The sequence below is a fragment of the Mobula birostris genome, chromosome 9, assembly GCF_030028105.1.
Source record: "Mobula birostris isolate sMobBir1 chromosome 9, sMobBir1.hap1, whole genome shotgun sequence".
In the NCBI taxonomy this organism is placed as follows: Eukaryota; Metazoa; Chordata; class Chondrichthyes; order Myliobatiformes; family Myliobatidae; genus Mobula; species Mobula birostris.
The window spans coordinates 103,467,704-103,494,069 of NC_092378.1; the positions used below are offsets into that span (position 1 = coordinate 103,467,704).

Here is a 26,366-nt window from a genome sequence, read left to right on the forward strand (position 1 = left end):
GTCTACGGTGCTACAGTGGATGCAGTCTCACTGGCTCTCCATTCGGCTTTGGACCATCTGGACAACAGCAAAACATACATCAAGCTGCTGTTTATCAATTACAGCTCAACATTCAATACCATCATTCTGTCAGTACTAACGAACAAGCTATGAAACCTGAGCTCTGTAATTGGATCCTCTGCTTTCTTATTGGAAAACCAGTCAGTGTAGATAGTTTATAAGATCTCCTTCTTACTGACACAGGTACACCTCAACAATACTGCTTAGCTCACAGCATACTCTCTCTGCAAACATAACTGTGTGGCCAGGCACAGCACAAATACCATCTATAAATTTGCTGATGACACCACTGTTGTTGGCAAAATCTCAAATGGTGATGAAGGGGCAATGGGAATGAGGTAGATCAGTTAGGAGAGTGGTGCTGCAGCAATAATCTCGTACTCATCATCAGCAAAGAATTCATTGTGGATTTAAAGAAGGGGAACACAGAGCAGTTAGCAGTGGAAATGGTGATCAGCTTAGTTCCTGACTATCAACATTTCGGAAGGTCTATCATGGGCCCAAAGTATTGATGCAATCACAAAGAAAACATATCAGTGACTTTTCTTCATTTGAAACTTGAGATTTTGTAAAAAAACTAGCAAATTTCTACAGCTGTACTGTACGGTGGAGAGCATTCTGACTGGTTGCATCACCACCTGGTATGGAGGCTCCAATGCACAGGATCACAAGGGACCTGCAGGATTATAGGCACAGCCACTTTCATCATGGGCACAAACCTCCCCAGCATGAAGGGCATCAAGAGACGGTGCCTCAAGAAAAGCATCACCCATCATCACAGACCATCACCATCCTAGAACATGCCTTTTCATTTTACTACCCACATTCAATATTTTAGAAACAGCTGCTTTCTCCCACCCATATTTCTGACTGGACCATAAACCCATGAAGTTTACCTTTGTATTCCTCTTTTGCACTAGTTATAATTTTGTAGCTTATCGTAACTCTTATGTCGTTCACTGTATATCAAGCTTGATTCCAATTTGAGCCTGTTGGCACTCCAGTCCCCTTCTGTTCAAAGTGTGCTCATTGGGAATGGGTGTGTTGTTGTCAGCAATGCCGCCTTACTCTTGTAGTCCACTAAAGCATATAAGCCCTTTCATGGTTAACAGTTGGTCTGGGACTTGATAGCTTTACAGTGGTCATATTTTGTAACGATCAGTGTTATCTTAACACTGCAGTTCTCGACTTGATTAGGGCATGAATTTCCTAGCTTATCTCTGATTTCTGGTTTGGAAATACTCAGATTGTCCTCTTTAGGACATAGTCTTAAACACATTTGCTGATAAAGTCCATCTCAATGATGACATACACATCTAGGTTGGCTGTTGAGTCTTTGACTATAGACTAGTCTACCAGCTCAAAGCAGTGACATAGAAGCTCATCTAATTCCTCAGACTAGCACTGAATGACTTTTTGTATTGGATCCTCACAGTTCAGCTTTTTAATGCAGGGCGGAAGAGCACAGCCTTGTGATCTGATTTGCTAAAGTGGTGTGTGTCTGTGTACTCCCATGTGGCAGTTGGGCACTATGCTGTTGGTAAAAAAATCTTCAAAATTCACACCTTTTCCTCAAACCCCTCTAAATTCTATTTTCCTTTTTGTGGATACACAAAGTGACCTGCATGAATGGATGCAAAACAGTCTTGGTGACAGGAGGCAGAGGATAGTAGTGCAAGGGTATTTCTCTGATTGGATCCACAGGATCGATGCTGGGAACTTTGCTTTTGGGATATAAATAAATTGGATATGAATATAGGTATGATTAATAAGTAATTGTAGATGACATAAAAATAGGTGTGGTATAGATAGTGAGGAAGGTTGTCTAAGGCTACAGCAGATTACTGGAGGAACATTGGCAAATGGAATTTAATCCTGATAAGTGCAAGGTGATGTATTTATGCAACTGTGATAGGACATGGTAATCTACTAAGATGTATTAATAAACCGAAACTGAGAATTCCAAATCCATAGCTCCCTGAAAGTGCAACACAGGTAGACAGGGTGATGAGGGAAGTATATACAATGCTTGCTTCATAGGTTGGAGCAGAGGACAGGAGTTGTGATGTTGTGTGGCAACTTCACTAAACATTAAGCCACATTGTGAGAAGGATGTGATTGCCTGGAGAGACTGGATAGGTTGGTCTTGTCTTCATGGCCTAGGAGTGACTTGACTATATGAGGCATAGATGAGTGTAGATTGTCAACTGTTTCATGATAGGTGTATCAAAGCACAAGAGGGTATAGTTTTAAGGTGAGAGGAAGGAATTTTAAGCAAGGCATGGAAGGATATGGTTCTAATGTAGGCAACTAGGATAAAATATGGATAAAAATGTAAGTATTTATGCGATGGGTTGAAGGGTTTGTTTCTGTGGTACAACTCTAAGATGCTATTAATGGGCCTCAGTGTTTGTACAATAATTTGCTACTGCTTTTGTGGGTTATGTTGTACTAATACTGCCTCGGAGTTCTTCACATTTTCTAACTTGTCTGTTGTAATTGGGTAATACAAAAGCAGAAACTTGTGGTTTCAAGTAAGGGTACCGTAAGACTAAGCGTTAGAACAGTTACTGGTATAAATAATCAATAGACACAAGTTGATCACTTCACTTCTTTTATGTCCTGTGGCCTACACACTGATCTGGGAGGAGGAATAAAATCAATTACAATCTGAGCAAATAGACAGTAAATAGTGCAAACATTCTACAGAGCTTTAAACCAGAGGTGGAAGCTCAAGCAGATAGGAGCTTTATACCAAGGATAAAGAGACTCTGCTTGGCATGAATCAACAAGCTGATCTTAACAAGGGCAGCCTTGTGTTCAAATTTCCTGGATAAAGGAGTTTATGAGTGACGACACAATTGGCACAGCTTAGAGTGAGGAGCATAAGGTTATTTATCTAATTTCACAGTGAGAGCATTTCAATAAGTACATTTAATGTCAGAGAAATGTATAAAATATACATTCCGAAATTCTTTTTCTACGCAAATATCCACGAAAACAGAGGAGTGCCCCAAAGAATGAATGACAATTAAACGTTTGAACCCCAAAGCACCTCCCAGCTCTCCCCCACCAGCAAAAAAGTATCAACACATCCCACTGAGCACTCAAGCGTGCAGCAAAGCATCAATAAAGGACACAGACTTGCAGTACCCCAGAGACTACTCGTTCACCGGTTATTCGACATTCCACAGGCTCTCTCTCCCTAAGGGAAAGAGGTGTCCCCGTTTCACAGCCAGAGGAGAAACATAACAAACACGAGTTAAAATTTACCGTAAAAGGTGCAGTAAAATTTAACACAGACCAGTGAGCACAGTGCTCTTCTGTCCAACACACAAGAATGCTGGAGGAACATGGCAGGACAAGCAACATGACCGGAGGGAAATAAACTGTCAATGTTTCAGGCCAATGCCCTAAGACTGCAAAGGGGCAGAAAGCCAGAATAAGGTGTGGGGAGGGAATAGATGAGGCCAGGTGAGGGGAAAGGTAGGTGATGCAAGGAGCTGGGACAGGATAGGTAGAAGAGGTAAAGGACTGAAGGAGGAGGAATCTAATAGGAGGGGATAGTGGACCATGGAAGAAAGGCAATGGGGTGGGGCGTAACCAGAGGGAGCTGATGGGCAGGAATGTAAGGTTAACCAGAATGGGTAATGAAAAAAGGAGAGAGGGAAAAATTTTCTGAAGTTAGAGAAATCAATGTTCATGCCATCAGGTTGGAGGCTACCTAGACGTAATAGGATGTTGCTTCTCCAACATGCGTTTGGTCTCATCATGGTAGTACAGGAGGCCATGAACAGACATGACAGAATGAGAATGGAAAGTGGGTAGCCACTGGGAGATCCTGCCTTTTGTAGTAAGCAAAGCTTAGGTGCTCGACAAAGCGCTCCTTCAATCTGCGTCAGGTCTCAGTGTCGAGATCGCAACCCGACCTTGTAAAATACAGGGAAAATACTGCGAAAATGTCTGTGTGAGGAGTGGTGCGGCACACAGCTCCCCCTCTCTCTCTCACTCCGTGCCTTGTAAAAGCCATGAAAAAGACATCATCACGGACACGCAGACGCACAGACTCGCACGCACATGCCAAAAAAAAAGAATGAGATTAAAGGAATATTAACAAGGAAAGTTAAAACTTTTTTTTAATTAACTGCTTAACATTCTTCACGTTTTGAGTCTTCTGATGATGGGAACAAAGTTCAAATTATTTCCCAGCACTTGTCCTCTTCAAAATAGGTTCAAATACAGAATGCTAGGATATCCAACTCCTGGCTGAGGACTCAGGTCATCAGGGCATAGAGCAAATTGCCAAGATTGGAGTCACTATGCCTGGACTATAATATTCGCAATACGGTTAACATAAACGGTTTGAGTATCAACATGTAAGCTCCTTGAGACCAACTCACTGGAAGCAAACACTATAATGCATGAGAATCCCTCGGCTCAGAACAAATTGTTCCCTCTCCTCCCTCCATTCTGTGTCTACAACATTTGATTGATGCTTCATTCCTGATATTTGTGTCGCACCTTAGGCGCAGAGGAGGGAGGGGGTGTCGACGACTCAGTCCTGTGGACATCTGCATGAGAGAAGAGTTGAGGTCAATTCAGCAGTAGCGTAACCTGTTAATCTTCAAAATAAAAGACCCAACACAATTAAAACAAACCAAGGCAGCAAGGGCAGGAGACAGTAGTGTTTCACTGCCAGGTGGACTACTGCAGAGTTCCAGTTCTTCTCATGTGAACTACAAACTCTGGGATACCATTAGTGTGAGAATTCAGTGAAATATCTTTGGCTGTAGTCTTGAAATGTAATTTCCAAAACAGATTGCTGTAAGTAAAGTAAAATTGTTTTTCAGTGCTGCCCTGAATTCAGAGAATTTACCATGGTATCCTGGTAACAGCTTGAGTACAAAACCAAAACAAAGGATTTGGTGTATGCATAAAATCCACTGCTTGAATAAGCTGCAGGACCTAAAGGTTTTACTCTATTGAGTTCCAAGGATGGTATGATATTGTGTTTTCTAATAGTTATTTTCTACAAACATCCTCCCACCTTTTATAGACCTTAAATATAATTCAATGGCCTGACCTTGAGGTGAGCGGCAGAATCGAACCATCTGCACTCCAGCTGTTCATAGTGGATTAGATGTGGGCTGTGACCAGGCAAATTAATGATTATGTACTTTATATAATAATCATGTTGATTAAACAGTTGTTACCTGGGATCTCGTGAGGCCAATACTGCCTGCAGTTTGGACAGCAAGGGTCATCCCGACCTTGGAAATACTTTGCAGCACAAGGGAGATGGATCTTAGCTCCACACATTTCGCACGTTTGACCCTGGAAGAAAATGTATGAGATGGGTGATTGGTACTGGCAGGCTAGGTCATAGAATGACTACTATTTCAACTATCCTCTTCCCCCTTCACCACCTGATCCCAGAAGTAAGGACAGAACTCTGTTGCAGTAACTGTTAAATTCTAACCCCTGGCTTCCAAGAAGGAAGAATCCACTCTACAGAAGAGGTAGCAGTACCTGGATAGAGATGTTATGGCAGATGTTGCATTCCTTCACTAGGTCCTGGTACATCTTGCGAATGTATTGTTCTAGCTCCATAATGCAACGAGTGCTGAGAATGTACTCACCGTCATTCTAAAGAAAACAAAACATGCAACAATACAGTCACCACAGGGAGACAAATCAAAATCTTTTCTGACATGGTCAAGCTTGCCACCTACCTCACTAAGCCACTTGTCCTGCACAAATCTCTGCAGCACCTGCTCCACTTCTTTCTTCTTCATTTTCTTGGGTTGCAGTTGATCAGCTAAGTTCAAAATATCTGTAGAAGAGACAATGCCACTCTCTGACTCCAGAACAAGATCCATCTGAAAAAAAGTACTAGAAATGTGAGCCTTTGGCATCTATAAAAGGCAGATTAAGTTGGCACACAGAAAACTGAAGTTATTCTTTGTTAGCATAGCAGCCAGAGAAATGTCACCCAATGGACTCTGGCAGGACACTCTGCTAGCTGAAGAGAAATGCTGGAGACCACAGAACAAAGAGCACAGTGAAGGTCACATGACTAAATCCTGACAGTATCAACGGGAGAAAGCAGAGTTCTGTGAGCTGACCCTGAAAACAGGATGGTCTAAGAATTGATATCTTGTAAAAAGGACAGTGAAGAATTTATAAAGCATAAACTTGAATTTCTGAATTAAAGAACTAATGGTTGAGGTAATTATTGGACAGCATCGGTAGAGAACTAAGGAGTTAAACACATCAATAAATCCAAGATCTGGACCTCAATTCCCACCCCCGCCCCCCCCATGCAATTGGATCTTGGATTTCCTCACTTGCAGACCTCTGTCACACAGGGATATGTACTTAGCCCCCCCCCCCGACTCTACTCACTTTACACCAATGACTATGTGGCTATGTACAGTTCCAACACCATGTACAAGTTTGCTAACAACACCACTGTTGTGGGCTGTATCCAAGGGGGTGATGAATCAGCATACAGGAGGGAGAATGAAAATTTGGCTGAGTGGTGTAATAACCACAATCTCTCAGTCAGTGTCAATAAGACCAAGGAACTGTAGACTTCAGGAGAGGGAAACCAGAGGTCCATGAGCCAGTAGTCATTGGAGGATCAGAGGTGGAGAGGGTCAGTAACTTTAAATTCCTGGGTGTCACTATCTCAGAGGACCTGTCCTGGACTCATCATTTAAATATAATTGCGAAAAAAGCACGACAGCACCTCTATTTCCTCAGGAGTCTTGGGAGATACGGCATGTCAATGGGAAACTTCTAGGGATGTGTAATGGAAAGTGTGCTGACTGGCTGCATTACAGACTGCTATGGGAACACCAATGCCTCTGAGCAGAAAACCCTACAAAAGGTAGTTGATTCAGCCCAGTACAACACAGATAGAACCCTCCCAACCAATGAGCACATCCACATGAAACATTGTTGTAGAAAACCAGCATCCAGCATCAAAGATCCTCACCATCCAGGCCATGCTTTTTTCTCTGCTACCATCAGTAGAAGATACAGGTCAGGTGCCTTAGGACTTGCACCACCAGGTTCAAGAACAGTTACCACCCCTCAATCATCAGCCTCATGAACAAAAGGGCATAACTACACTAATTTAAGGATTCTTATATTTTCTTTTCTAAGTGCTGAGAAATTAGGTGGTCTGCAGATAGCTTCCAAATGTAAATGGATCTAATCAAGTTTACATGCAGATACAAGCAAATAGCAAGGAAAATGGTATATTGATTTTTAATCCAAAAGGGCTTAAGTACAAGAATAAGTAGTCTTGCAGGGCGTCAATGAAACCATAGCTGTGATGAAGTAACACACATCAAAGTTGCTGGTGAACGCAGCAGGCCAGGCACCATCTCTAGGAAGAGGTGCAGTCAACGTTTCAGGCCGAGACCCTTCGTCCGTCCTGACAAAGGGTCTCGGCCTGAAACGTCGACTGCACCTCTTCCTAGAGATGCTGCCTGGCCTGCTGCGTTCACCAGCAACTTTGATGTGTGTTGCTTGAATTTCCAGCATCTGCAGAATTCCTGTTGTTTGTTGTGATGAAGTTTTGGTTTCCGTGCCTGCTTATAGCAGTTGGTATTAATATACCAGAATGGCTCTTGGGAATAAGGCAATCAGCATGGAGAAGAAATTGAGAAGGTTGGACCAAATCTTACTAAAGCAAGCAAGAATGCGGGGCAACTAATTTGATATTTAATAATTGAGAGGGGTGGACAGGATACACACAAGGTTTCCTGCGGCACAAGCTAAAAATAGAGAATGCTCACAGACTTTGGGCTAAAGTAAGGAGAATTGGGAATTATGATTCTTTGTATGGGTCTGTGGATGCTGTCATTTTGTGATGAAAGACTGGGTTAAGAATAGGGATCAGGCAGGGAAAGTGCTGTTGAGGCAGTTGATTAGTAATGATCATATAAAGGGTGAAGACCTGGCTTTCAGCCTAATCTTCTGCCACATGCTCTTAGGTCTTCAGACTAAGCAGCTGTCTAGTACCCAGCCTTCATCAGCTTACGATTCAAGTAGTTCTGCATATTCTTTACTCATCTTACCCAGTGAACACGAGGAAGAGAATTAGACACATACTCTTACAGGAGTCAACACCCCTGGTCAAAACAAATTCTTCCATCAGAATAAAGGAGCTGATTCTTGCAATGGAGCCAGGAGAGACTGAGATGTGTGCACCATCCATTGATGGACCCTACACTATTCCTCAGGATCAAGGAAGATCTTAAAAAATGAGAGAGTGATGATAAGAGCCACTTCATGAGTATCCTGAAATAAGACCTTACAAATTGAAAGATATCAAATTGTCTTTTCCCCCACCATGCAGGCCCTGCTCTCTTTTTGCTGCTGCCATCGGGGAGGAGGTGCAGGAACCTGAGGTCCCACACCACCCAGTTCAGGAAGTTACTACTACCCTTCACCCATCAGGCTCCTGAACCAACATGGATAACGTCACTGAACTGATTCCAACAACCTATACACTCAATTTCAAAGACTCTGCAACTCAATATTTGTGTTATTATTTTTTGTATTTGCAGTCTGTCGTCTTTTGCACGTTGGTTGCTTGTAGTTTTTCATTGATTCTATTTTATTTCTTTGTTCTACTGTGAATGCCTGCAAGAAAATGAATCTTAGGGTAGTATATGGTGACACAAATGTACATTATAATAAATTTACCTTGAACTTCATGTTCCAAATAACGAGATACTGTTTAAATGAATGGGTGGATTTATTTTATCCAATCTTGCATCTGAATTAGTGTGTCAAGTTTGTATAACTTGTAAGCCAGATGTCAAAAAAGGTCAAGGAAAGTCATGCTAAATTTTTTTTTTAAGATTCCTAGATTCTTCTGGCCTGTACCGCATGCTCCTCTACAGATGAATCACCTGTTGCTTTTTTTTAAGATTTAAATTTGCCCAACAGAAAATTCATAGACCATTTAGACACCAAAATGGTTCTGAATGAGACTGCACTGTACTCACCGTTTTCTTGAACAATTCCAGTTCAGTTTCTGTGTAATCGAAGGCCATCCTAGTGATCTCTGTCTCAGCGAGGTTAATCTGAAGACAGTACAAAAGGAAGATAAACGGTGTGTTACAGCCACCTGCAGCCTGGGCACATTAACTGCATGTTGTCCTGCTGTGCAAACACAAAAAGAGTGGCAATCCAAGAGGATGTAAATGGCTGGCAAATATCAGCCATCTTGTGATCAGGTTAAGCCTCTCACATATGTCACCTTTGTTCAGTACACACCAGGTTGTTTTCACTTTACATTATCTGGAAATCAATGACAACTAACTGCAGTTGACAAAAGTGTTGTTCTGCTAAATAACTGACAGAAGATAAGAGTCAAGCCAAAAAAAATAGCATGGCCTAAACAAATAGAATATGGTCACATGCTCGCATCCTCAGAGTAACACAATGCATGCACTCAAAAGGCTTGTAGCTATGAGCAGAGGTTGGAAGTGCAGCAGGGACAGCAATACAAGCCTAAATAGATCACTCGTAACAGATTGCTCTGCTTAAACACATCTACCACTGTGGAGAAAAAATAGGGACAATAATGTTTGGGCCTGAAGTCAAATGTTCCCACACAGCAACAGGACAAGAAATATCCAAATTAGAGGGAGAATCAGAGCTGGAAGGGAACTTCATATACAGTACAAAACAGGCAGAGAATGTGAATGTGAGTCAGCACAACGCTTCTTGTTGCCCAGTGGTATTTCAATGCCAGCAACACAGGAGGAAGCTGAAGGTCATTGCAGTCTAGCTATGGTTCGCTCACAGATCACTGCACCTCATTCGCCAATCCTAGTTTTACACACCTGGTTACCTTGCCATAAGACAAGCTCTGCACTATAGTATTGCTGCCATCGCTGAGTTTCAGACTAGATCCCACAATTCTGACTTACCAAAGCATAGTACTGCTGTCCATCATCCTCACTTTTCCCCTTCCTGATCTCCATGAAGAGAGGCTGCAAATGAGTGTTGATAGTTTTGATAAACTCATCCAACTGGTCATGTCTGTAATGCACTGGAGATTGAAAAGAGAGACTCACAGTAAATTTAATAGCAAAGTACATACCTGTCACCATATACTAAATTAATACAATACATTCATTTTCTTGTGGCAAACTCAATAAATCCATAATAGAATCAATGAAGGACCACACCAACTTGGGCATTCAGCCAGTGTCCGAAAGACAACAAACTGTACAAATACATAAAGAGAGAAATAATTAATAAATAAGCAATAAATATCAAAAATATGAGATGAAAGTTCCAGAAATTGAATGCTGGGGAACATCTCAACGATGGGGCAAGTGAAATTGAGTGAAATTATCCCCTTGGTTCAAGAGACTCTTGGTTGAAGTGTAGTAACTGTTCCTGAACCTCATGGTGTGAGTCCTGGGGCTCCTGTACCTTCTTCCTGAGGACAGCAACAAGAATAGAGAATGTCCTATGTGGTGGGAGTCCCTGATAAAGGATTCTGCTTTCCTACGACAGTGCTTCGTGTAGATGTGCTCAAGGGGGGGGAGGGCTTTACCTGTGATGGACTGGGCCATATTCACTACTTTTTGTAGGATTTTCCATTCAAGGACATTGGTGTTTCCATACTAGGCTGTCAATGCAGCCAGTCAATATACTCTCCATTACACATCCGTAGTTTACCAAAGTTTTAGATGTCATGCCAAATCTACACAAACCCTCAAGGAAGTAGAATGCTGAAGTTCTTTCTTCACTGTTGTCACGACACTACTCAGCTAGAATATGTTGACTCGTCAACTGCTACGACTCAGCCTAGAACTGTGGAGTTGTCAGCAAACTTGAATATGGCATAGGAGCTGTGCTTAGCCACACAGTCATAAGCGTAAATCGAGTTGAGCAGGGGCTAGGCACAGAGCCTTGTGGTGCACCGGTGCTGACAGAGATCATGGAGATGTTGTTTCCAATCTGAACTGACTGGCAACTGTGAGTGAGGAAACTGAGGATCCAATTGCACAAGGAAGTATTGAGGCCAATATCTTGAAGCTTATTGATTAGTTTTGAGGAGAGGATGGTATTGAATGCTGAGCTGCAGTCGATAAAGAGCATCCTGATGTATGCATCTTTGCCGTCCAGATGTTCCAGGGTTGAGTGAAGAGCCCAAGACATGGTATCTGCTATGGACCCATTGCTCTGGTAGGCAAATTGAAGTGCTTCTCAGGCAGGAGTTGATATGTTTCATCACCAATCTCTCAAAACACTTCCTCACTGTTGATGCAAGTGTTACTGGACAATAGTTATTGAGGCAGGTTACCACGTTCTTCTTAGGCACCAGTATAATAGAAGCCTGCTTGAAGCAGGTGGGTACCTCAGACTATCGAAGCAGAAGGTTAAAGATCTCAGAGAACACTCCAGCCAGTTAATCAGCCTAGGTCTTTCATACTTGATCAGCTACCCCGGCTAGGCTGGATACTTTTCATGGGTTCACCCTGCTGAAGGGTAATCGCACGTATGCGCAAGAGACTGAAATCACAGGGTCATTGCATTGGTCACATCAGTGAGGCACGCCCACAATTTCAGGGGAGAAGCACATATACTCTCAATCTGTCTCTTATAAAAACACTCCCATCCATCATCACTACTATCCATTACTATTCCAGGAAAAGTCCCTAATTTTATAAGAGAAATTTAGTATATTATGATAACACATATGGGCAAAGGCAAAGTGGAGAGGAGGGAGCAAGTGGCGTGTGGGACTTGGTGATTGATAGCATAACAGGCGGAAGGCTGGGTCTTTTGTTCAAAGTAAATTTATCAAAGTACAGACTCTGAGATTCATTTTCTTGAGCGCACACACAGTAAATCCAAACACAATAGAATCAATGAAAGACCACACCCAACAGGACAAACAACCAATGTACATAAGATAACTGTGCAAATACAAGAGACAAAGATACTAAATAAATAAACACCGATAACATGAGATGAGGAGTCCTTGAAAGTAAATCCATTGATTATGGAAACAGTTCAGTGATAGGATGAGTAAAGCTATCCCCTCTGAAATCGATAGCCTAATGGACGAGGATTAGTAAGTGTTCCTGAACCTGGCAGCGTGGGTCCTGAGGCTCCTGTACCTTCTTCCTGATGGCAGCAGTGAGAAGAGAACATGGCCTGGGTGGTGGGGGTCCTTGATGATGGATGCTGCTTTCCTGAGACAGTGCTCCATGTAGATGTGTTCGATGGTGAGGTGGGGTGGGCTTTACGTATGATGGACTGAGCTGTATCCACTGCTTTTTGAAGTATTTTCTATTCAAGGGCATTGGTGTTTCCATACCAGGCCAAGGTGCAACCAGTCAAATAACTCTCTACCACACATCTTTAGAAGTTTATCAAAGTTTTAGATGTAATACCGAATTTCGCAAACTTCTAACAAAGTAGAGGCATTACTGTGCTTTCTTCGTAATGGCACTTACATGCTGGGCCCAGCACAGATGCTCTAATATGATAACACGGAGAATCTTAAAGTTGCTGATCCTCTCCAGCTCTGATCACCCAATGAGGATTTGTTCATGAACGTCCAGTTTCCTCCTCAAGTCAATAATCAGCTTGCTGACACTGAGTGAGAGATTGTTGTTGTGGCACCACTCAGCTATATTTCCAATACAGTTCCTATATATTGATTCATCACCACCTTTTATTCAACCAGCAAAGTGGCATCGTCAGCAAACTTAAATAAGGTATGCAGCCATGCTTAGCCTCACAATCATAAGTATAAAGTGCGTAGAGCCAGGGCTAAGCACACAGCCTCGTGGTGTGCCTGGGCTGATCGAGATTGTGGAGATGTTGACTGGGGTCTGCAAGTGAGGAAAACAAGAATATATAAGAACAAAAGAATAGGAGCAGGAGTAGGCCATCTAACCCATTGAGCCTGCTCCGCCATTCAATGGCTGATCTAATATGGACTCATCTCCACCTACCTGCTTTCTCACCATAACCCTTAATTCCTCTACTACGCAAACATCTAAACACCCTTGTCTTAAATATATTTACTGAGGTAGCCTCCACTGTTTCATTGGGCAGAGAATTCCACAGATTCACCACTCTTTGGGAAAAACAGTCCCTCCTCATCTCCATCCTAAATTTACTCCCCCGAATCTTGAGACTATGTCCCCTAGTTCTAGACTCACCCACCAGTGGAAACAACCTGCCTCTTATAATTTTATATGTTTCTGTGCAATCTCCTCTTATTCTTTCGATTGAGGCCAACATCTTGAAGCTTATTGATTAGTTTTGAGGGGATGATTGTATTGAATGCCAAGCTGTTGTCAATAAATAGCATCCAGATGTATGTATCTTCACTATCCTGATAGAAACATAGAAAATAGGTGCAGGAGTAGGCCATTCGGCCCTTCGAGCCTGCACCGCCATTTATTATGATCATGGCTGATCATCCAACTCAGAACCCTGCACCAGCCTTCCCTCCATACCCCCTGATCCCCGTAGCCACAAGGGCCATGTCTAACTCCCTCTTAAATATAGCCAATGAACTGGCCTCAACTGTTTCCTGTGGCAGAGAATTCCACAGATTCACCACTCTCTGTGTGAAGAAGTTTTTCCTCATCTCAGTCCTAAAAGGCTTCCCCTTTATGCTCAAACTGTGACCCCTCGTTCTGGACTTCCCCAACATCGGGAACAATCTTCCTGCATCTAGCCTGTCCAATCCCTTTAGGATTTTATACGTTTCAATCAGATCCCCCCTCAATCTTCTAAATTCCAACAAGTACAAGCCCAGTTCATCCAGTCTTTCTTCATATGAAAGTCCTGCCATCCCAGGAATCAATCTGGTAAACCTTCTTTGTACTCCCTCTATGGCAAGGATGTCTTTCCTCAGATTAGGGGACCAAAACTGCACACAATACTCCAGGTGTGGGCTCACCAAGGCCTTGTACAACTGCAGTAGTACCTCCCTGCTCCTGCACTCGAATCCTCTCGCTATAAATGCCAGCATACCATTCGTCTTTTTCACCGCCTGCTGTACCTGCATGCCCACTTTCAATGACTGGTGTATAATGACACCCAGGTCTCGTTGCACCTCCCCTTTTCCTAATCGGCCACCATTCAGATAATAATCTGTTTTCCTACTTTTGCCACCAAAGTGGATAACTTCACATTTATCCACATTAAATTGCATCTGCCATGAATTTGCCCACTCACCCAACCTATCCAAGTCACCCTGCATCCTCTTAGCATCCTCCTCACAGCTAACACTGCCGCCCAGCTTCGTGTCATCCGCAAACTTGGAGATGCTGCGTTTAATTCCCTCATCCAAGTCATTAATATATATTGTAAACAACTGGGGTCCCAGCACTGAGCCTTGTGGTACCCCACTAGTCACCGCCTGCCATTCTGAAAAGGTCCCGTTTATTCCCACTCTTTGCTTCCTGTCTGCTAACCAATTCTCTATCCACATCAATACCTTACCCCCAATACCGTGTGCTTTAAGTTTGCACACTAATCTCCTGTGTGGGACCTTGTCAAAAGCCTTTTGAAAATCCAAATATACCACATCCACTGGTTCTCCCCTATCCACTCTACTAGTTACATCCTCAAAAAATTCTATGAGATTCGTCAGACATGATTTTCCTTTCACAAATCCATGCTGACTTTGTCCGATCATTTCACCGCTTTCCAAATGTGCTGTTATCACATCTTTGATAACTGACTCCAGCAGTTTCCCCACCACCGACGTTAGGCTAACCGGTCTATAATTCCCCGGTTTCTCTCTCCCTCCTTTTTTAAAAAGTGGGGTTACATTAGCCACCCTCCAATCCTCAGGAACTAGTCCAGAATCTAACGAGTTTTGAAAAATTATCACTAATGCATCCACTATTTCTTGGGCTACTTCCTTAAGCACTCTGGGATGCAGACCATCTGGCCCTGGGGATTTATCTGCCTTTAATCCCTTCAATTTACCCAACACCACTTCCCTACTAACATGTATTTCACTCAGTTCCTCCATCTCACTGGACCCTCTGTCCCCTACTATTTCTGGAAGATTATTTATGTCCTCCTTAGTGAAGACAGAACCAAAGTAATTATTCAATTGGTCTGCCATGTCCTTGCTCCCCATAATCAATTCACCTGTTTCTGTCTGTAGGGGACCTACATTTGTCTTTACCAGTCTTTTCCTTTTTACATATCTATAAAAGCTTTTACAGTCAGATGTTCCAGAATTGAGTGAAGAGCCAATGAAATGCCATTTGCTGTTGTGACGGTTGGCAAATTGAAGCATATCCAGGTCGTTTCCCAGGCAGGAGTTGATAGGTTCAATCTCTCAAAGCACTTCATCACAGTGGATTAAGTGCTACTGGACAATAGTCATTGAGGCAGGTAACCAGGTTCTTCTTAGGCAGTGATACAACTGAAACCTATTTGTCAGACAAAAGCTGATGGCAAAGGTAAGTTTGCAAGAGAAGATGAGAAAAAGATACCCAGGGGTGGAATGGAGGTGTGCTGTAAAGGGCAAAAGAGACCAATTAGATACGAATTAATGATGTCAGGAAGTTAATACGACCGGGGGGGGGGGGGGGGGACAGAATGCGGTGAGGTTGTGTAAAGCTTAGATGTAACATGCTACTATCTCTACTAATGCTTGCCTTTTATTTTGCAAGTGAAAATAATGGTCATTTAGAGATGGGAAAATGTAAAGACAGAGAGGCTTGCTTACATGTTGCCAAGGATGCCCAGAAACAACAGACAGGGAATCAGTTTGATTTTTTGCAGTTTAAACATTAGGTCCAGACACAAACAATAAGACTTCTCTTTGCTGCTTCTGGATTTCATTACACTTCTAGTTGTTTGTGCTTTTTAGTCCAGAATTATTCTACTTTTTATCTCCACAGCAGTGCTTTCTATCTTCCAGCACCTTCCTCCTACCCACAGTTGCATGGTTGTTTAATCAACCTCAGGTATCCCCTTGTGAAGGTTGAATAGGGAGAGGGAATAGAATCGCCATCAGACAAAAATCAAGACAGCTGTGGCTTAGTGAAACACCTGACTGCATCTCACTTTGAAATTGTAACAGGAGGGCATACACAGCATTAGTGGAATTTAAATAAAGCTGAGAATAATTCTGGTTCATTTAGTTTTGTTACTAATCACTCGTGTGTAAATCAAAGCCTGAAGCCCTTTTAATGGGATACAATTAGAATAACATGCATAAACTTTCTAAAAACACTGGTGAGGTTGAGCTGGACAAAGGGAAACTAATTCTCTAACTGAATTAAAAATCCAGATATATTAGATATACTTTCATACAACACTGGTCACCGAACCCCAAACTATAACCATATAACCACATAACAATTACAGCATAGAAACAGGCCATCTCGGCCCTTCTAGTCCGTGCCGAACTCTTACTCTCACCTAGTCCCACCGACCTGCACTCAGCCCATAACCCTCCATTCCTTTCCTGTCCATATATCTATCCAATTTAACTTTAAATGACAACATCGAACCTGCCTCAACCACTTCTGATAGAAGCTCGTTCCACACAGCTACCACTCTCTGAGTAAAGAAGTTCCCCCTCATGTTACCCCTAAACTTTTGCCCTTTAACTCTCAACTCATGTCCTCTTGTTTGAATCTCCCCCACTCTCAATGGAAAAAGCCTATCCACGTCAACTCTATCTATCCCCCTCATAATTTTAAATACCTCTATCAAGTCCCCCCTCAATCTTCTATGCTCCAAAGAATAAAGACCTAACTAGTTCAACCTTTCTCTGTAACTTAGGAGATGAAACCCAGGCAACATTTTAGTAAATCTCCTCTGTACTCTCTCAATTTTATTGACATCTTTCCTATAATTCGGTGACCAAATTTGGCCTCACCAATGCCTTAACTAGGGTTATACTAAAATTTAATGAGAAGGGTGATAAAAGCTCATTCATCTCACACATATTATCTAAACTACACTTTCTCAGCCTTAGTTTGAACTGAGGAGAACCACTTGAAACAGCAACACATTTTGACTCTCAGGTCAGGCTTCAATATACAAGATGAGTTGAAATTACAAATCCAATGCGCTTTGGATTGCTCAAGATGGCAACAAGCTGTGATTTCCATTGAGGCTGCAGCTCAGTTTTAGTTGTTTTGTAGTGTTTTTCTTTGGGCTTGTGGGGATGGATTTGGGGACAGAGAGAGATTAGGGGTCAGGTTAGGGATCTGGTTGAGGACAGTCTTAAGTCTCCGCTCCGTATTTTAAGGATACTGACACAAACATGGGATATTCACAGACAGGGCTGGGATGTCCATCTGACAGTCTAGTGCGAACGAATGCTGATAGCATCCCCAGGGGTCAGTGAGGGTCTGTGCGGGCAGGTGGAGCAAAGTCCGACAACCCCCTGGGTTCACGAATCAGTGGGACCAGAATTTGAGGCCTAGTGTCTGGGGTCCCATCTTTAATGGATCAAGTTCAAATACCGGTGTTCAGAGATCAGGGGGAGGGGTTCCTGAGTCCCAGGTCTACAAACCTCTGCGAGTCTGCGGGGTTAGTTGATATCTGCATGTCCACTGGAGGCTGGACTGTGTATATGTGTGGGTGGGAGGGAGGAACGGGGCTTATTTTCACTGTTGTTGTTGTTTTGTAGCTTGTTGTGTTGTATGTTGTTCTGCCAAGCATCGTGGTCATACTATGTTGGCACTGGAATATGTGGTGATACTTGCAGGATATCCCAGCACATCCTTGGGTGTGTTAGTTGTTAACACAAACAACACATTTCACAATATGTTTCAATGTACACATGATAAATAAACTTGCATCCTGACTAAGATTCAGGTATTTGTACCTAGGCAAGAGGATGAGAATTTTAAATCTGGACTTGGTAGAACCCAGAGCAATGTGGATATGAGTTTTAGGAGAGCAGAATTATGAGGGTTGGGACACAGGTAGTAGAACTTCAGCTGTGCTAACAATACTGAGAAGTCAGAGGTAGCAGGTCTTAGTGATGGTGCAAGTATCAGGGAAATGTATTTCAAGTTTGAATAGTGCACCAACATACGAGAATGATGTTCTTTTTGGAGGGAAACTTGCTACTTTACCCAATCTATGTCTATGCTTGAATGAGTCCTACACAAGCTACAGTAACAAAAGTGACTTAGCAGCTCACTTAATTGTACCAAAGCACTAGAAACTCAACCTGCAGTGGTTCATAAAGACAGACCTCCATCACTAATACATCCAGGAGACAGAAGAGAATAATAAGCTCTCTCCAAAGGTGCACTAAAATAATTAAAATACATTCAGTTTCTGATGGAAACCCATGGTGTCCCTTAGTATGCATATGGAACTAACACCAGGCAGGCTCTATCACATGATCACTTTCCGGTGACTTCTGATGAATAGTATTTGGTTGGTCATGAAGCACGCACAAAGTGTCTGGTCTCCGCTAAGTCCCTGAGCATGTCCTATCTTTTATCATTAGACCACTAAAACTGTACACATTAGTCCAATGGTGATTGCACTCAAGTCTATATATATAATTTGCTGATACACCACTTTTTACCTTCTAAATATCCTTGCAATAAAGGCTACCAAGTGTCTCCCTAAATGCTTGTTGCAACCAACAATGAGAAGTCTCTCACCTTCCAGATTATATTCTGCTGTTCCATAATACCCTGCCAAAATGGATATCTCCCTACACCATGCTCCACCTACTATTTTCCTGCCTAATTATTCAAATTGTCGATATGCGTTTGCGGATGCTTCCCACGTCGGTGTCATCAAGCAACATAAATACACTGTACTCCATCCACACACCTAATTAGGGAAATAAAGATTGTGTTCAACTGAAACCCAGATACTGATCATTGAAACATTCTACTGATTACATTCTGCAACGTCAAAAACAATGTTTACTCCTACAGTTTAGTCCCCACTAATCAATCCAATAACAATACAAGAAAGGAGACAGGACCACCTACTCTCTGAGCTCACTCCATCACTGATCAAAATCAAGGCTGAATTTCAATTACACTTTCCTATTCTATCCCTGTTCTATTTGCTTCCCCTACATTACAAAAGTCTTGATAACTGAGCATCCACAGCCCTTGAGTGAAGAACTTCAAAGATTCACAAGCTTCCAAGTGAAAACAAAATTCCTCCTGAACTCACTTCCAGAGCTTCAAGTTCCTAACTGTAACTATCAACAACTTGTCTAGCTTCAGTCATATGACCCTACAGCAAAAAAAAATACTAACACACATCTATTTCCTTAGAAGGCAAATTTCCTCAGGAAATTTGGCATATCCCTGACGATTCTTACCAATTTTAGCATTAAGATTGATATGGCCACCATTCTCCCAAGAGAGCAAAAAATTGCAGAGAGTTGTAAATATAGCCCAGTTCATTACACAAACCAGCCTCCTCACCATGGACGATGGGCACTTCCCACTGCCTCAAGAAAGTAGTCAACGCAAGAACAACTCCTTCTCACCTGGTTATTCCTTCTTCCCCACTGCCATCTGGCAGAAGATTGAAAAGCTTGAACATGAACCACCAGCAACAAGAACAGCTTCTACCCCACTGTTACCAGACTTTGATCAAACCTCTCATATGTAAAATGTTGAACCTTTGATCTCCCAATCTGCTTCACTGTGGCCCTTAACCTTACTGTCCACCTGCACCCTGCTTTCTGTAACTACAACGCAATATTCTACATGGCTTTCTTCCTACTACCCAGATGCACTCATGTAAGGCATGATCTGTCTGGATGCCACACAAAACCAAAGCTTTACACTGTATCTCGGTACACATGACAATGAAACAATGCCAATAATAAGATCACAAGACATCAGAGCAGAATTAGGCCATTTGGCTCATCAAGTCTGCTCCACCTTTCGATCATGGCTGATTTATTATCCCTCTCAATCTCCACTTTAATAAGTCCATAGAAATAATAAGTTGATGCCAATACTACTCCCTTATCCTGAGATAATACTCAATACTAAACTCTCAAGGAAATTAACTCTCAGCATCTACACACCAACTAGGTCCCTCAAAAGCACATATATTCCAATGACACCAAATCTCATTTTTCTAAATTTTAGAGAACATTGCCCCATTCACCAAAACTAAATATGGTTCTCTAGGTGAGGCCTCACCAAAACTGTATACAACTGCAGCAAGACTTACTTGTATTTGCACTCACTTTGCTACGAAGGTCAACAGTTTCCACTCCTGATTTGAAGACAAAAATGATAATTTTGTCTTGCTGTCATCAATGCCCTGAATACATTTTATAAACAAGCTCTTCAATATATTTTCCTCATTTGTTTTGCTTTGTCAATACAAATCTTAAAGCCCAACTGCATAATTACGTAACCCTCATTACACAGCCCTCTAACTTCCTGATTTATACCATATTCAATGCTATAATTATTGATAGGAAGTCTATTATCTACTCCTACCAGCCACTGTGGTTCCACATCCTCACTTTCTGGACCAATTATCATTTGTCTCAACTGCCTTTTACTTATCCTTTATAACCATATGTCATGTTCTCTTTTGCCTGCCCTCCCTTTAAGTATTGTGTAAGTTTTAGCTCCCAACGTGACACCACAAGATATAGGAGCAGAATTAGGCTATTCAACGCATTGCATCTGATCCACCATTTAATCATGGCACCCGCCCCCTTTTCTCAATCCCATTATTCTGCCTTGGGTCCCTGTAACCATCATCTCCTTACCAATCACCATCAGCATGTATAACCTTGACAGCATCTATCATTCTTTTAATTTCTAGAGAATGTTGGCCCATTCCACTCAAACATTCCTCAATATCTCCCTCATCACACTGTCCAGTCCAGTGAAACCTTTGTTGCATTGTCTTATCTGATCAAACTCATTTTCTCTACTTATACAATTATTTCACTTACATTCAAATTCTTCATCCAAACAACTTGCACCTCTAAATTGAAACACCAAGTCACTGAGTGGGCTGCAGATGTCAGTGGCTGCAAATAGAGATGAAGTTCATAGCTGCACAACCTCTAAAGCCTTGCACAAAAAGGGTATTTACTGAAGAGTGCCAAGGAAGCAGCCCTGGCTAAATAAAAAAAACATACTTGCCCATAAAAACTTTGCAAAGCGTCACTTAGAAGATACTGTAAACATAGAGACATAGAAAATAGGTGCAGGAGTAGGCCATTTGGCCCTTCGAGCCTGCACCGCCATTCAGTATGATCATGGCTGATCATCCAACTCAGAACCCTGTACCTGCCTTCTCTCCATACCCCCTGATTCCTTTAGCCACAAGGGCCATATCTAACTCCCTCTTAAATATAGCCAATGAACTGGCCTCAACTGTTTCCTGTGGCAGAGAATTCCACAGATTCACCACTCTCTGTGTGAAGAAGTTTTTCCTAATCTCAGTCCTAAAAGGCTTCCCCTTTATCCTCAAACTGTGACCCCTCATTCCGGACTTCCCCAACATCGGGAACAATCTTCCTGCATCTAGCCTGTCCAATCCCTTTAGGATTTTATACGTTTCAATCAGATCGCCCCTCAATCTTCTAAATTCCAGCGAGTATAAGCCTAGTCGATCCAGTCTTTCATCATATGAAAGTCCTGCCATCCCAGGAATCAATCTGGTGAACCTTCTTTGCACTCCCTCTATGGCAAGAATGTCTTTCCTCAGATTAGGGGACCAAAACTGCACACAATACTCCAGGTGTGGTCTCACCAAGGCCTTGTACAACTGCAATAGTACCTCCCTGCTCCTGTACTCGAATCCTCTTGCTATGAATGCCAGCATACCATTCGCCTTTTTCACCGCCTGCTGTACCTGCATGCCCTCTTTCAATGACTGGTGTATAATGACACCCAGGTCTCGTTGCACCTCCCCTTTTCCTAATCGGCCACCATTCAGATAATAATCTGTTTTCCTGTTTTTGCCACCAAAGTGGATAACCTCACATTTATCCACATTAAATTGCATCTGCCATGAATTTCCCCACTCACCTAACCTATCCAAGCCACCCTGCATCCTCTTAGCATCTTAGCATAGTAAAGATGTGGAAGAACGTTGTGTGGTCGGATGAGACAAAAGTCGAACATTTTGGCCTCAACACTAAGTGGCACCTGTGGTGTAAATCTAATACTGAGCATCAGTCAAGTAACACCATCCCTACTGTAAAGTATGGTGGAGGTAGCATCATGCTATCAGGATGTTTTGCAACAGCAGGAAGTGAAATCTGGTCAGAATTGATGGGATGATGAATGCTGCTAAATACATGGAGATGCTAGGTAAAAACCTGCACGCCTCTGCTAGGAAGCTTAAACTTAGAAAATTGCTCCTACTTACGGAAACCATTCCTTTCTGTGCTCCTGACATTTACCTACTCCCTGAGCAAGTACCACTCCCCATTTCCCAGAAACTGCTTTCTTCTCACATTGTTTCTACTTACCTCTTCCCAGCTCCCTAACCTTCTTCATGCTGGCTGACCCTGTGCAACTCCTTAGAGGGGGTCCCAATCTGGGGTCCATTGACCCTGGCTTAATACTGTTGGTCCATTGCATAAGAAAGGTTGGGAACCTGACTGAAACTTCCCCAAACCCCAGGATATTCTTCCCTTCCTACAATCTCTAGGCCCAGGGAACTCACCCCTTCCTGTACTTACTATGCACCACACCCCCAAAACAGTCCCTTATTACCCTAGACCTCAGAAAACACTTTCCTTCAAGCAGATTACTTACCTATAAGATATCCACCTGTTAACTATCATCAAAACATGAAAAGTTGCAGGATATTGAACAGAAGTTGCACATTGATAGCCATGATTTATTTGCACTAATCATTAAGATACAGCATTCTGAATGGACCAATTAAACAGCAGGCCAACTTGATAAGTATAGCTTTCCATCGAAGTACTGGTGCACCCCTTACAGCTGTACACTTGTAATGCTACTGTGACAGAGTAAGTTCCTTTGGGATCAATAAAATATCTACCTATGAAGCAAGGATTAAGAGTAATGTCTTATGATACGTAAACCAGGAGAGTGTGGAACACACAATTCAAAGAATTGGCTGACCTTTGTGCAATTCACAGCAATGCCTGTGCAACTTCCGTGTCATAGAGCCTTCCAGGATTCCCTGAGACATCATCGTCTGTAGAAACCGTCGATGGCCATCGTTTAGCACCGCTGCCATGGTTACAATCCAATCTCCTGGATGAAAATTGGGACTTTAATGAGATCCTTATCATCGAGGCAACACTTAAATGATAAGCACACAAGTAATTTTATAGTTTTGTACAGATTAAGCCCTGAAAATGTATATAGCACTGTTACTTCTTCGTCTGAAGATTGTGGTTCAAAAGCCTCATTCCAAAACCTAGGCTGGTGATCCAGTGAAATCCTGCGGTGATAAACTGTTAGGAGCTAGCTTTTGATTGAGATCCCAGTCGGCTGGATATAAAAGAACCCACAGAAGAGGAGGGGAGTTCTTCCTTGTGTAATGATCAACATTTAATCCTCAATATTAAAAGGACTGAATTCCTCATTGCTTTACATGGGAGCTTTTTGCCTGTAAAGTTGCTTCCATATTTCTTTTATTAATACATTGGTTCTGATCTTCCACAAAATCCTTTTATTTCACGAATACTTTAGGTGCCAGGAATCAATAGGAAGGCCACTTTTAAATCTGCAGTTAAGACGCATTTAAAAGTTGGCTCATCGCTAAGTGTTTCAGATCAAGGGTCAACATACACAGAGCAGTGGTGGTTTTATAGCTGTTACTACCATAGCTTAACTTTTGAAAAGTTATCCCAAGTTAGATTCTACACTGCCATTGACAGCCAAGAAATATAAACTGTCTCAATGGACTGTTAACCTTTGGCTTAAATTTAACAGCTATACCACTACTTTAACCACACTTCAGAGTAGTTACCACAACCCTTTTACTCAAGAAGGAAGAAAGAAAACAGAAGTAGAACCCATTCTGTTCACACTTAGTCATGGGGAAAATACTTGAATACTGTACATTAGAGATAAGGTAGCAAATCACAAAAGAAAAACAACTTAATTGAAATAATGGAAGATTTATTGAAAAGTTGTGCTGGCAAATCTTAAGAGTAATTTGAGGATTCAACCAATTGGGACACAGAATCTGTCTTATAACTGGGATTTTCAAAACACATTCACAAAATTGGCGCTCCTGGGATCAGGAGTAATAGTGCAATGTTCTAAACTTAGTGACGATTTAAGGTTAGCTGGCAAAAAATAACCTGTTTTAGCCATGACTTTTAAGTGAACTACCAGTTTGACATGCTTTGCAAATTTTAGTATTCCTTACACTTTACTGGAATTTTAAAGGAACTCCTGAATTTAAAGTTTATGTGCACTCAGTTTTTTTAAAATATCATTTAATCCCTGTTAATCATAGTTATATGGGAGTTAAGGATATGCTTGATGTTAATTTTAATAAGGTAGCATAAAGGGCAATGGATTTAAGACTTGGCAGTTAATGTGGCAGTGCTTCAATGTGGCCACCTATGTAAATTAAGAAAAATAGCATAACGTGCAAAAAATTCCACAAACAGTACTGCACCAGGTATTCTGCACCGATGTCAACTGATCAGGTCATCAGCCAGGCTATATCACGACTACACAATGTAACCCATAACAACATACTTCTACCAGCTGGCCACTCCACAGTCCCAACCTCCACTTGAGCTTGCGTAAGCAGAGGCTTGTTTTCTTTCACTATTGTCTGCCTTCTTACTCCCTCCCATATACCCTAGCCCCCCCCAGCCTCTCCTCCTCCCTCTCTCTAGTGCCCCAAGGCTTTCCTTACCCTCCAGCTTCTTCAATATGACCACACTCCCTCCCATCTCATACCTCAACAGGCCTTGCTATTCCTTCCCTACCCATTATTTCACCCTCCCAGGCTCTCTTACTTCCTTTCCATCCCATCAGTGAGCCCAGTTACTCTCCCTACCACTCCACCTCTCACTCTTCTGCAATAGCAAATCTACTCTTATTTAGTCATGGGGTAGCTACACCCCTGTACCCCCCTCCCAGTCTCACTTTCTCTCACCCAACCTCCTTTGCCCCAAATCCCACTGTCTGTATCCCCCCAAACTGAACCTTCTAACAACCTCTCTCTTACACAATCTCCCACTGCCCCCCCCCCACACACACACACATCCCTGATTCCGGCCTGTTTTGTCCTTGGTTTATCTCACCCAGACAGCCTTTCACTCCATTCCCCTTAGCCACATGGTCAGCTCAGTCTCCCTCCTACATACTTCCCTCAACCCCCTTCCCATACCCCTCTTTCCTCCGACCCCTTCCTGTACCCCTTTCTTTCCCAACCCCTTCCCATACCCCTCTTTCCTCCGACCCCTTCCTGTACCCCTTTCTTTCCCAACCCCCTTCCCATACCCTTTCCTCCGACCCCTTCCTGTACCCCTTTCTTTCCCAACCCCTTCCCATACCCCTCTTTCCTCCCACCCCTTCCTGTACCCCTTTCTTTCCCAACCCCCTTCCCATACCCCTCTTTCCTCCCACCCCTTTCTTTCCCAACCCCCTTCCCATACCCCTCTTTCCTCCCACCCCTTTCTTTCCCAACCCCCTTCCCATACCCCTTTCCTCCCACCCCTTCCTGTACCCCTTTCTTTCCCAACCCCCTTTCCTCCCACCCCTTCCTGTACCCCTTTCTTTCCCAACCCCCTTCCCATACCTCTCTTTCCTCTGACCCCTTCCTGTACCCCTTTCTTCCCCAACCCCCTTCCCATACCCTTCTTTCCTTCAACCCCTTCCTGTACCCCTTTCTTTCCCAACCCCCTTCCTATACCCCTCTTTCCTCTGACCCCTTCCTGTACCCCTTTCTTTCCCAACCCCCTTCCCATACCCCTCTTTCCTCCCACCCCTTCCTGTACCTCTTTCTTCCCCAACCCCCTTCCCATACTCTTCTTTGCTTCGACCCCTTCCTGTACCTCTTTCTTTCCCAACCCCCTTCCCATACTCTTCTTTCCTTCGACCCCTTCCTGTACCCCTTTCTTCCCTCAACCTCCTTCCCGTACCCCTCTATTGTGTATTCAATGTTTCAGTAATATCTGAGTAACCTTGCATGTATACATGTAAGTATACCCGGCATGATATGTCTGCCCCTTTCTTAAAGAAAACTTGAATTTAGACCCATGTTTCAGACTCCTGTGTCTTCCTTTGAACTGGTTTAATACTTTGAAGTTACAAAACATAATATTGACGAGGTATTTT

General features: G+C 42.6%; 2 protein-coding genes across 9 annotated transcripts in view; one reads left to right on the plus strand and one right to left on the minus strand.

The window, feature by feature from the left end:
- The window catches only part of kdm8 (lysine (K)-specific demethylase 8), a 119,147-nt gene that overhangs the window by 68,844 nt on the left and 23,937 nt on the right, over positions 1-26,366 (plus strand). The window contains exon 8 of one of the 4 annotated variants that reach the window (XM_072268494.1): positions 15,993-16,215. The exons of 1 other annotated variant lie outside the window; for it this stretch is intronic. In XM_072268494.1, coding sequence (XP_072124595.1) covers positions 15,993-16,079 — 87 coding nt within the window. In that variant the 3' untranslated portion in view covers positions 16,080-16,215. Of the gene's footprint in view, positions 7,405-8,431; positions 8,763-15,992; positions 16,216-26,366 lie in introns of those variants that run through there. 2 more of the 4 variants (XM_072268495.1, XM_072268492.1) reach the window with 2 other exon arrangements.
- Positions 4,179-26,366, minus strand: part of nsmce1 (NSE1 homolog, SMC5-SMC6 complex component) — a 27,039-nt gene continuing 4,851 nt past the window's right edge. For all 5 annotated transcript variants that reach the window (XM_072268502.1, XM_072268501.1, XM_072268500.1 and 2 more), the window contains 7 exons: positions 23,178-23,312; positions 10,017-10,138; positions 9,087-9,164; positions 5,793-5,939; positions 5,590-5,706; positions 5,274-5,394; positions 4,179-4,631 (listed from right to left, as the gene is read on the minus strand). In XM_072268502.1, the coding sequence (XP_072124603.1) occupies positions 4,558-4,631; positions 5,274-5,394; positions 5,590-5,706; positions 5,793-5,939; positions 9,087-9,164; positions 10,017-10,138; positions 23,178-23,295 (777 nt within the window). In that variant the 5' untranslated portion in view covers positions 23,296-23,312 and the 3' untranslated portion in view covers positions 4,179-4,557. The remainder of the gene's footprint in view (positions 4,632-5,273; positions 5,395-5,589; positions 5,707-5,792; positions 5,940-9,086; positions 9,165-10,016; positions 10,139-23,177; positions 23,313-26,366) is intronic.